General features: G+C 38.3%; 1 protein-coding gene across 1 annotated transcript; it reads right to left on the bottom strand.

Moving 5' to 3' along the window:
• Positions 1-131: 131 nt before the first annotated feature.
• On the bottom strand, positions 132-10,988 carry LOC113097566 (protocadherin Fat 4-like). Its single transcript, XM_026262806.1, has 20 exons — positions 10,849-10,988; positions 10,431-10,499; positions 10,116-10,279; positions 9,927-9,971; positions 9,725-9,814; positions 9,541-9,633; positions 9,334-9,441; positions 8,719-8,832; positions 8,552-8,645; positions 6,824-6,936; positions 6,551-6,724; positions 6,012-6,137; positions 5,662-5,913; positions 5,444-5,542; positions 4,117-4,289; positions 3,876-4,024; positions 3,462-3,757; positions 2,547-2,657; positions 1,698-1,889; positions 132-1,592 (listed from the first exon to the last, which is right to left on the bottom strand). Exons 1-20 carry the CDS (start codon positions 10,913-10,915, stop codon positions 1,503-1,505), a joined length of 2,619 nt encoding a protein of 872 aa, XP_026118591.1. The 5' UTR covers positions 10,916-10,988; the 3' UTR covers positions 132-1,502.
• Between the last annotated feature and the right edge of the window lie 736 nt (positions 10,989-11,724).

Genomic DNA, 11,724 nt, shown 5'->3' with positions numbered 1-11,724 from the left:
AACGAACACAATTAAAGGTTATCTTATCACAGCTTACTAGTTCCTTTTTTTTCAGAACCAGATATATATATATTTATTACACCAACATTTTATTTGCATTACAGAACAAATCAAAGGTCACACACAATAAACACTTTGTATAAAGGTTTGAAAGTTTATTATATCTTGTGCTGATCATTTTATGTAATTAAGGATTTGAATGTTTACTGAAACATTAAACCTAAAAAGCATTTAGTTTCAATTGAGCGAATTTATTTTGGCAGACAGGTGGAAAAAAAACTCATAATTTGGGTGTTTCTGAACTCTTTCCTGCCATTGATGGAATTTCCCTTCAATCCATGTTTTCACTCTTATACAGTAGAGTGTGCCATGAGGCATCTTTTGAAATAGTACAAAATCTCAAGATCCCAAAACAAGCAAAGAAGAAGAAGCAGAAAATAGTGATAGAAGCATTGAGCTAACGTGATCATCAAACAGTCAACAACATATAAATCATAACTATATAATATTACTGAGTGAAATGTCGACCCATGAAGTGGTGTAGGACTGTGCAAGCATTTTAATGGCCTTGATCAACTTCTGAATTTGCATGTTAAAAATGGTTTTTCCTCAGCTTTTATTCATGCATGTATTTATTTTTCCCCATATTTAACTGTTGATAAAAGGAATGCATGAATTGGTTTATGTGAGTAAATAGCAGACTTCCTGGTATTAACAACAAAAGCTGGCCAATCCTAACTTGCCTCATTTCTGTGATAATTCTTCTACCATCACTACATCTCTACTGGTACTGTTCTCTTTTTATTACACTGTTTTGTTACATAGTTTATTTTAAGATGATTCAGCCAATATAAGATTACCGTCTCTCTGTTAAAATCCACGGTATAATACAGTAAATGATTGTAAATAATATTTAACATCTTCCATTCATTATTTGTAGCGCACCAGCCACCCAGTAATCACAATAATTGTGCATGTTGCTTTTAATAAAACATAGCTCAGCTTTCACATTCTGTCAGTTCTGTTATCATGCTAGCATCTGTCTGTTTAGAACAGGAAGTAAGCTAGCTCCAATGATCCATCACCAAAATAATGAAAATAAGTGTTTACACTTTCAGTCATCAAGCTTTGCATCTGGTGGTTCTCTGTCTCCCATGTTGTACATTAAAATCATGTAATGCAATCGTGTAATTCAAAACACTGTTTCATCTAGCCTACATGACATTACAATAGGTGTCCATGGATATAAAGCTCTCTGAGTATGCTCTGCAACTTCTGGATTCACACTGAGGATTTTCACAAAGAACTGAGGGAAAACGCACAGTGCTCAAAAGTACCAATGAACTATCAATTATAACAAAAATGGTTTAAATTAATTTGTAAACCAGAAAGAACTGTTTATTCAAAATAATTGGTTAAAAAAACTATGTCTTGTTTTGTTCAAGACTTGGAAATGTAGTACACAAATCACTCCTCCAAACAGTCCATGCCGAGCAGGGGAATCATTTCTTTGGCATCATCTCTTTCAGCTTGAACTTAGGCTTTTTTGGAATGACCACAAAGTTGTCACTTGCAATTTCTCTCACTTTGATCTGCAGGCAAGCACAAAAAATTTTTATTTGATCACTGAATGCATTGCACTGGTGGCTTTGTTTTATGGCTTCCAATCAAAATGGCATTGAAATGACTCTGCTCACCTGTACTGTTGTAGTTGTGAATAGTCCAAGTTCATCAGTGGCTTTAACCTGTAAGGTGAACAGACTGTCTCCAAAACCGGATACATCCAGTACGTAGAGCTGACCAGTGTTTACATCTACATCTAGCAGTGGACAGTGCTCCAGTAGGGAATACTGCAGTTTTGAGCTCTCGCCAACATCAGGGTCTGATGCCTAAAGGAAACACAACATTTCAACCAATTACAAACAAAAATGTTACTGTGGAGGCTGAGGTATGGTTTAGCGAAGCCTGCAGCGGGAGAGAGAGTCCGGAGACGAACAGTGAGTGAGCGGGTTGAACGGAAATAATCAACACCTGTCTCTTGTTTCAGTAACTGGCGTGGAGAGAGTATTTAACACCAGGGGAAACCGGAGTAGTAGAGAGAGAAGGACTATGATGACCGCACGAGCCGGAAGCCGCAACCCGGAAGTGTGTCTAGTTTGTTGTTGCCGGTGTGAGTGACACCGTCCGTAGTCATAAGTTATTCTTTAATAAAAACATCAGCAGTCAAGCCGACCCCTCGTCCTCTTCCTTTCCATCCTTGAACCTTTGTACAGTTACTATATGTTATTAATGGTCTAGTCTATTGACATCCCTAAAATCAGAGTCTGGTCATGCAATTTCATTTGGTTTAGGTATAGTTTGTTGGCTAGCAGCTTAGCTTCTTTTTGAGAGAAACATTCCAGACATCAAATTATACAGAAAATTCAGATCACTTTAAAAACAGCAGCCCACATCTCCCAAATAAGGCATATTTGATGTTAGTAGCATGAATGGGAAAAGTTACACACCAAGGTACATAATTGCAGTTTATTACATTTATCACTTACCTGAACCTTCACTATAGGGCATTTGTATGGAGAGTTGCTGGGGATATGGGCCTCATAAATTGCAGCATCAAACACAGGAGCCTCATTTACGTTCTCAACCTGAACACTGACCTGAAAATAAAGTGAGAGAAAGTCGATGCTAATTTCTTTTAGCTTGTGTCAGTATGTGACTTTGACATGTATGAGAGCAAGGCCAGAAAAGTATTCTCCTGTTTGCTTTGTTGCCTCATATACAACGTGACAATGTGTTGTTCAGATTTTAAAGGAGACCTATTATCCCCCTTTTTACAATATGTAATATAAGTCTCAGGTGTCCCCCAGAATGTGTCTATGAAGGTTCAACTCTAAATACCCCACGGATCATTTATTATATCATTTTGAAAATTCCTGAATTGAGAGGAAGCAGAAACATGCTGTTTTAGTGCATGTGTCTTTAAATGCAAATGAGCTGCTACTCCCTGCCCCCTTTTCCAAAATAGGGCTGTGCCTTTACAGCTCATTCCTCAGATACTCTGTTAAAAACATGTTTGGTTTTTATTATAATTTTTTGGGCTGAAATCATGAGTTTTAAATCATATAAGTTTTAACGTGTCTGTCACATGACAAGTACTAAACGAAAAAGTTCTTTCATGTCTTATTGCACTTTAACTTTCACAATGGAGTTACAAATAGTACACCATTGTCGCTTAAGAAAAGAAAATGGTGGCACCATTGATGGAAACATGCAGATTAAGGGGAGGTAATATAATAATAATAATATACCTTTTCTATGTCACGAGGGGCATATTTTCACATTTCCACAGTTTTCTGAGACGCAATTATAGCACTTAAAAATGAGAAAAGTCAGATTCTCATGATATGTCACCTTTGTTTTCATTGTATGTTTCTGGCCTTAGTTTGTAGTGAGAATAATACCATTGTCTCTGCAGTGTTTGGAGGACTGCTGGAGTCTATGGCCTCTACTTTGAGGAAGTACCACTCCTCTTCCTCCTTGTCCAGCGGTCTGAGAGCTTTTATGGTTCCCTCACCATCCACAGAGAAGACATCCTCATGTGACTTCATGTTATAGCTGACTGTAACCTGTGGACTCCCTGTTAATGCCTTGACATGACCTACTATCGTTGCCTGAGGTTCGTTCTCTTTAATTGTAAAGTTGTAGGAGGAGCTCTCAAAAGCCAAACCTTCAGTTTTGAAATGGATCAAGACTTTGGCTATAAAGAGAAGAATGAAGAAATTATGTCTTTTATGAAGAATGGATGCTAAAATGGAGTAACAACTGTGTAACCACTTTTTTATATTTATATGAGTGGGAACAAGCTACACCCAAACCTTCATCAGATTTTGGTGGTCTGCCATGATCTGTTGCTATAGCAGTCAGGTTTAGCAGCGTGTCTTCTGTGACCTCGCTAAGGTCAGAGGTCAAAGTAATGTCTCCTGTTTCAGCATCCAGTGCGACCATGGAAGAGTCTTCAGAGAAACTACAAAAAGACAACATTCATGCATGTAGGTAAGTGTGTTGTGCCTTCATATTATTAATCCTAAATAAATGAGAATTTGTCTTGATCTGTACCTGTAGCTAATGATTGCATTGGACCCGACATCTTTATGCGTGGCAGAGACTGTCAGCAGCACCTCTCCAACCTTGGCGTCTTTAATCAGAATGCTTCTGCTGTAGGTGTCAGAGCTGAAGACTGGAGCGTTGTCATTGACGTCTGTGATACTGACCCTCACTGTGGTGATGTTCTGCAGAATATAACCAAAAGCAGCCCTTTTGTAGTACAGACCAAAAGCCCATATTTGCTTGCTGCCAAGCGCTTGAAACAAAACATGGAAAATCTTTCAAAATTTCTAACAATAGTGTTGTGCTCTTGTGTTCTGTGTTGTTTGATAATGCATATTGAGTTAGTGTTCAGTGATGCATCGAGTTTGATTGTGCCGAAAGCATTCTGTCGTGCCTGACCAATGTGTTCATCTAGTGGGGTCTAAAAAAGAGTGGTTAAGTAAAAGATACAATAACAATATTGATGTTACTCCCAGTGTGGGTGTGAAAAAAAGTGTTACTGCATTGCTTGGGAGCCGAGTGCCAGCGCGTGCTGAGAGCGCTTGAGACAGCCCCACAAGCAATTATGACACTACTGACTACTGACCGCACACTTTGCAGCCCCACAGAGCACCCTCTTGCAACGTTTTCTGTTCCGCCAAAGACACCAGCTTCCGTCGTATCGTTACAAGAATTGAAGGAGGCATCGGAACAGGACCCGGTCCTCTCTCAGTTCCAAGGCTATATTCTGAATGGCTGGATTCAGGGGGTACCAAAAGGGCTGGCAGTATTTTCCAGAATAAAGAAGGAGCTGTCCTGCTGGAATAACACCTGTTTGGCATGCAGTCATGCCCAGCACCCTACCTGCATTTGTCTTGGCAATGGCTCACGAGGGCCACCAGGGTATTGTGAAGTTGAAGCAGTGCTGCAGAGACCGGGTTTGGTGGCCAGGGATAGATAAAGACATCGAGGCCCTGGTGAAAGACTGTGCTGCCTATGTCTTGAGCGGTAAGACTGGTCACCAGCTCCCCCATCCCCCACCCAACCCTTACAACCTCTTGCTTGGCCATCACAGCACTTGGACCACCTGCAGCTGGACATATGTGGTGAGATACAGGGAGTTCCTCATCACTAACACTTCTTAGTGGTTGTCTATGACCTGCATTCAAAATGGCCTGAGTTCATTCCCACCGGCTCTGTGACCTCTCAAGTTTTCCCGCAGGGAAATCTGTGAACAGTCTGTGGGAACACTGTCTTTTGTGGAGACTGAGATTGTTCCATTCAAAACAATTACAAAACCGTATTGGAGTACATATAGCTATACCATTCAATTATGCAAACAAGTGGAAATTAATACATTTCTTGGTGGGATTGCATGATCCATTGCAACAATGACCACATCATACACGTCCTGTGTCTCCAGATCCAGTGCCTCGATAGCTAGTAGAGTCCCATCCTACAAGAAAAGTAAATATTTTGGTACAAGCCGAGTAAGACCTGGACACTGACATTACAATGTCTATAAAATATGATATCATGTAGATAGGCACTCAAAGCATCAGTAAGGCCTCTCACCTCCCTGAAGCTAAATAGTTCACTGTGTGAGTAAGTAGAGATGGTGACACGTCCGTTTTCTCCAATGTCGGAGTCTGTGGCTGATATCACGCACACCTCTCCAGGTGATGAGGGAGTGTACACACCTTCCTGAATCTCAATGCGCTCTGGGAGAGGAAGGAATTGTGGGTTGTTGTCGTTGACGTCCAGAACAGTGATGTTGACCTGAGCTGTGGAGCTTAAACCATCATCAGGCTGGTCTACAGCTATTACCTAAAGAAGACAATGCAAGTATCCCATTTAGAATGAAAAGACATCCTGAACATGTTGTGTTCAAGAGACAGGTATGATGTGTGCAATGTGCATTGTACCTGTATAATGTAATTGCCCATAATTTCTCTATCCAAGATGGCATCACTCCTGAGTGATATTACTCCTTGCCTGTTGATCATGAAGGTATCACTGTCCATGATAAAGTGACCTGTAGAGAACCCACCCTGATCGGAAAGAAACAAGAAAACGTAAGTGCATCAAAACAGCAATTCTGGTTTGGCAAAGACTAAGCCTACTTGGTTAGAAGTTTGAGGATTATTTACAGTGTAGATCTTTTGTAGTTTTAATATTTATAACCTAAACATTTCATGAAAGTTTTGATGAGATTCATCCTTTGTGGGTGTGTATTTTTGGTCACACTTTGATTTGGGGACCAGTTCTCACTATTAACTAACTATTAACTATGTGGATCTAAAATCTGGTCATACAGAACATTAATTATTATTTGCTTTGTATGTACTAACAGCCAATATGCTAGTTATATGCATGATAATAAGAACTGGTCCTTGAAATAAAGTGTTACATTTTTTAATTATTAATTTGTACAAACAGACAGCAAGGTTTTCAGGAACAGTACCAGGTCTAGATCAGTGACTCTAGTCTGAAGCACAAACTGGTCCTGTAGTAAATTTTCCAGAATAGACTCTGTGTATTGATCCTGGTCAAATTTGGGCGGGTTGTCATTCACGTCTTCAATGGTGACAGACACCACAGCATTTGCTGTTTTACTGTCATCATCACGCTGAGCTGCCTGTTTTGCATTGATGAAAAAAAAGGATCAAAATACTGGAATCTCTTCAGATTCATAACATCAATGTTTTAAATGAATGTGTTTAGAAATGTCTTATACCTGTATGTTAACCGTTATCTGGTCAATTTCCTCTCTGTCTAGAGCTTTTGTCACAGAGATGATGCCACTGTTTCGATCAATTTCAAAGTTGCTCTGATATTCATTTGGAAAGACTGAAACAAGAATGTGGATATACAGGTGCTGGTTATATAATTAGAATATCATCAAAAAGTTGATTTATTTCACTAATTCCATTCAAAAATTGAAACTTGTATTTTATATTCATTCATCACACACAGACTGATATTTCAAATGTTTATTTATTTTAATAAGAAAAAACCCAAATTCAGAATCTCACAAAATTAGAATATTCCTTAAGACCAATATAAAGAAAGGATTTTTAGAAATCTTGGTCAACGGAACAGTATGAACATGAAAAGTATGAACATGTACAGCATTCAATCCTTTTTCCTGAATTACTGCAGCGATGCGGCGTGGCATGGAGTCGATCAGTCTGTGACACTGCTCAGGTGTTATGAGAGCCCAGGTTGCTCTGATAGTGGCCTTCAGCTCTTCTGCATTGTTGGGTCTGGCAAATCGCATCTTCCTCTTCACAATACCCCACAGATTTTCTGTTGGGTTAAGGTCAAGCGAGTTTGCTGACCAATTATGAACAGGGATACCATGGTCCTTGAACCAGATACTGGAAGCTTTGGCAATGTGTGCAGGTGCCAAATCCTGTTGGAAAATAAAATCTGCATCTCCATATGTCAGCAGCAGGAAGCATGAAGTGTTCTAAAACTTCCTGGAATACGGCTGTGTTGACCTTGGACCTCAGAAAAGTTCAAAGTGAAAGTGACGTGACATTCAGCCAAGTATGGTGCTTGCTCAAGGGCACCTAAGTCGTGGTATTGAGGGTGGAGAAAGCACTGTACATGCACTCCCCCCACCCACAATTCCTGCTGGCCTGAGACTCGAACTCACAATCCTTCGATTACGAAGCAACAGTCAACTCCTTTTTTTCTTTTTGCCCAGGCGAGATGCTTCTGACACTGTCTGTTGTTCAAGAGTGGCTTGACACAAGGAATGCGACAGCTGGAACCCATGTCTTGCATATGTCTTTATGTAGTGGTTCTTGAAGCACTGACTCCAGTTGCAGTCCACTCTTTGTGTATCTCCCCCACATTTTTGAATGGGTTTTGTTATCCATATTGCTTGTACACTTTTTTCTACCACATCATTTCCTTCCCTTTGCCTCTCAATTAATGTGCTTGGACACAGAGCTCTGTGAACAGCCAGCCTCTTTTGCAATGACCTTTTGTGTCTTGCCCTCCTTGTGCAAGGTGTCAATGGTCGTCTTCCCTTTGATTGTGTAGTCTACAGAACTAGACTGAGAGACCATTTAAAGGCTTTGCAGGTGTTTAGAGTTAATTATCTGATTAGAGTGTGGCACCAGGTGTCTTCAATATTGAACCATTTCACAATATTCAAATTTTCTGAGATACTGAATTTGGGATTTTCCTTAGTTATAATCAGTTATAATCATCAAAATTAAAAGAAATAAACATTTGAAATATATCAGTCTGTGTGTAATGAATTAATATAATATACAAGTTTCACTGTTTGAATGGAATTAGTGAAATAAATCAAATTTAATATAATAACTAATTATATGACCAGCACCTGTATGTGCTCAGATCAGTACATTTCATTATTTAGATCACTTTAAGAAACATTATTGTTTATTGTATGTGCGTTGTATGTGTGTTGTAATTCAGTTAACAGTACCTGCTGTTATGCTGTAAACGACAGGCTCGTTGACGCCTCTGTCACCATCTTGAGCTTTTATTTCCTCAGGAGTGACATCTGACAATTGTCCTGCCTGGGCACAGACAAAAACTAAATAAAGGGTTTTCTTTGTTCGGTCAGACATATATTTTTAAGCTTTCACTTACCTGGTTTTCCTCAATAGATGCTTTATAGAGACTGTGATCAAAATAAGGGTTTAGATTGTCAAAATCTTCAACCGTTATTGTAACTGTTGTTGTGTCACTGAGTCCTCCTTTATCCTGCAAGAAAACAAACTCACTTAAAAATAACCCCACTAGTTACCCAACTTAACTGTGGTTTATTTTAACCTAATGCATCTCAGTCAGTTGGACTGAAAGTTACTCAACCACTGAATTTACTATTATTATAATTTTGTCTTACATATTATGTATTATTATTTTGGGATATATTTAACATTCAGTAAGTATTAAGATAATCATAAAAAAATCCAAGATGTGCGACCCAACAATTTTACTATGTAGTGTTGAATTACTATCTGTCTTAAAATGATAGTTCTCTGTCCAAAAATCATAGTCCTGTCAACACCGAAGCTGTTCCTGATCCTCACACTTTTACTGTAGAGACAAAAGCGGCTTGGACATTCTGAAAAACATCTCTTTTTGAGTTCCACAAGTGAGTATATGACGACAGAACTTAGATTTTTGAGCAGTATCTTGAAGTTTACTGATCAAAAGGATGTGGATGCAGGACTGGTAGGATGTGAGAAAGTTTATCTTTACTCTCGCTTCCACAGTGAAGATGTACTGTTGAGCATTGTTGTAGTTCAGACGTTGTTTCAACATGATGTTACCGTCCTGTCTCACTTCAAACACATCTGGTACTGGAGGCTGTTAATAGAGTGGAAGATATGAATTAAAATGAGGATATGGACATGCTGCTGTTGCACAATGCAGCTTATTGAATTTATCAGAGAGCTGTTTACGTCTCACCAGTATAGAATAAGTAATTCTGTTGTTTTCTGGAGACACGTCTGCATCGTCAGCCCTCACCCTGAGCACATCTGAACTTACAGTCGTCGTCTGGAACAAAAGACAGGTTTTACTAAAAGATGTGAGATCTCTTAGTGACCAAACACACTACAGCTGTATGGAGACGAGACATTACACACACCTCGGACACTGTGGCACTGTATGATTTGCTCTGGAAGATCGGAGGGTTGTCATTGATGTCCAGAATGTCTACCGTCCGGACGTTTTTTAGCTGAAATGAACAATGAAGACTTGATAGTCAAAGTTTTTATGTTGAATCTTTATTTCTTTAATGCTTTGTTTGAATTCTTTTATGATGGTATTGTTTAAATAAATAAACATACCCCCGTGTTCAAGCAGGTGACTGAATAATATAATTTCTCTCCATACTAGAAGAAATAAAGCACACAAAGAGTGAAAAAAAATCAAGTGCAATATTATCAGCTATGTCAGAATTGGTAAAGAAAGCTTAGTTAAGACCGAGACTAGCTGAGTCTCTACTAACTCAATGAATCAGTGAAGCTGGAACAAACCTCCTTTAGTTCATCAGCGTCCAGTGGTTTTCTGGTTCGTACAGAAGCAGATGAATCTCCTTCAGAATAAATCAGCTCCACAAACTCCAAACCAACAGGAAAGAGATATATCTCCAGCACCAGACGATCATTAGGTCCGATATTAGTGAGAAGCTCTACTTCACCTTGAAACCAGATTAAATACACATTTAAATTCAAACACAACCTAAACCATAAATACTAGAAAATATCAGTATTGTTCTTGAAATTGTTTTTTTTTTCACTTGCAAATAGTATGGTGGACTACTAGTATTCAGTCATGTTAGCATGTCTCACCTTCATATCCCTCGAGGACGCTCCCTACATTGACATTAGTTCCAGTCGCACAGTTTATCTGTGAGGAACCTTAAACAGTGACAAGTCATTGGTTTAAGAATGTAAAGAACAACTAAAGTCTTGAACTAGACTAAATCATTCAGTGTATTGATTTAACAGTGAATATTAATTGGTGTAAACTCCAGGGTCCAATTTAATCTTAAATCACTCCACTTATATTAGTAAGCAAAATTGTTTCCTGCTAAATTCTGACAGGCATTTTAAATTTACTAGAAGTGCTTTGTCCTTTAAAACATGCTTTTAAACAATAGACAATCGATAGAATTAAACTGAACTACTAAAAAAAGTTCAGCTTCATTTCCAAATGTTTTAATTTTAATATTGTTACTTCAGCTGGTTGTAGATAAATTAGACTTACCGGGATCACTCCTTACAATGTGAACATGTAGACAGGACAAAATAATTAAAATAGAGAATAAGGCCATTTTTCTCCCAACTCACAGTCAGTGCAGCTTGTCTTATGAAGAGAATGACTGTTTGTTGTGCAATACTGGTCTCTGAGCTGTTTATTAATTGTATGCCATAAACAGTTATGGCCTCAAATAAAGATGTGGAAGCTGGTATCAAAGGTGCTTCAATTATCTAGAATTGACAGCATATAGAACGTGTTGTAGAAAAAAAAAATTATAATAAGTTTATTTGAGGATTTTCGAAATTAGACTTTTTCCTGTTAATGTGTAAAACGTCTTAATGAGTAAGAATTACAACAGCAAGACTAAAGCATTGTGTACCTAAAATAACCGAAAGTGGATGACACCAGAAGCCCAAATTGAAGTTATAGATCTAAAGAGTTTTATGCTGGACTTTGTGCTGCAGTTGAACAGACTGTACAGGTTAAACAGATATGTTACAACAATAAATTCACACTGTGCACTGCTGTGTTACAAGACCTGGCTGTTTACTCAAGTAATGCTGAGATAACATCACAAAATCATTTCCAGTTAGATCATATAAATTGAACTATTGATTAGGTGATCAGTGATTAGGCTGTTAAAATCAAATCACTCAGAAATCATTGTAAGGTTTAAGATATTTTTCCATATCTTTTCATAATGTGGATGTTTTGTGAATCTTTGGTTTTAAATCATTGATATATTATACACATTATCACATATATATAGTGCATTTAATGGAACAAAAAAAAAATATTTCTGGGATTGTTCCGGCTTGTTTAGGAAGCTGTTTATTAATGGTGTCATTTAATTACAATCAAGAACAGCCGTTCATAATAACA

Source organism: Carassius auratus, unplaced genomic scaffold (assembly GCF_003368295.1).
Source record: "Carassius auratus strain Wakin unplaced genomic scaffold, ASM336829v1 scaf_tig00216332, whole genome shotgun sequence".
NCBI lineage: Eukaryota > Metazoa > Chordata > Actinopteri > Cypriniformes > Cyprinidae > Carassius > Carassius auratus.
This window is presented reverse-complemented; position numbering and strand designations above follow the sequence as displayed.

What these genes read in the sequence shown, in the direction of transcription:
- LOC113097566 (XM_026262806.1), bottom strand. Translation starts at nt 10,915, where the DNA reads ATGGCCTTATTCTCTATTTTAATTATTTTGTCCTGTCTACATGTTCAC. An exon ending in CATTGTAAGGAGTGATCCCG is followed by an intron (nt 10,500 to 10,848) that starts GTAAGTCTAATT and finishes TCACTGTTTAAG; the next exon opens with GTTCCTCACAGATAAACTGT. An exon ending in AGATAACGGTTAACATACAG is followed by an intron (nt 6,725 to 6,823) that starts GTATAAGACATT and finishes AATGCAAAACAG; the next exon opens with GCAGCTCAGCGTGATGATGA.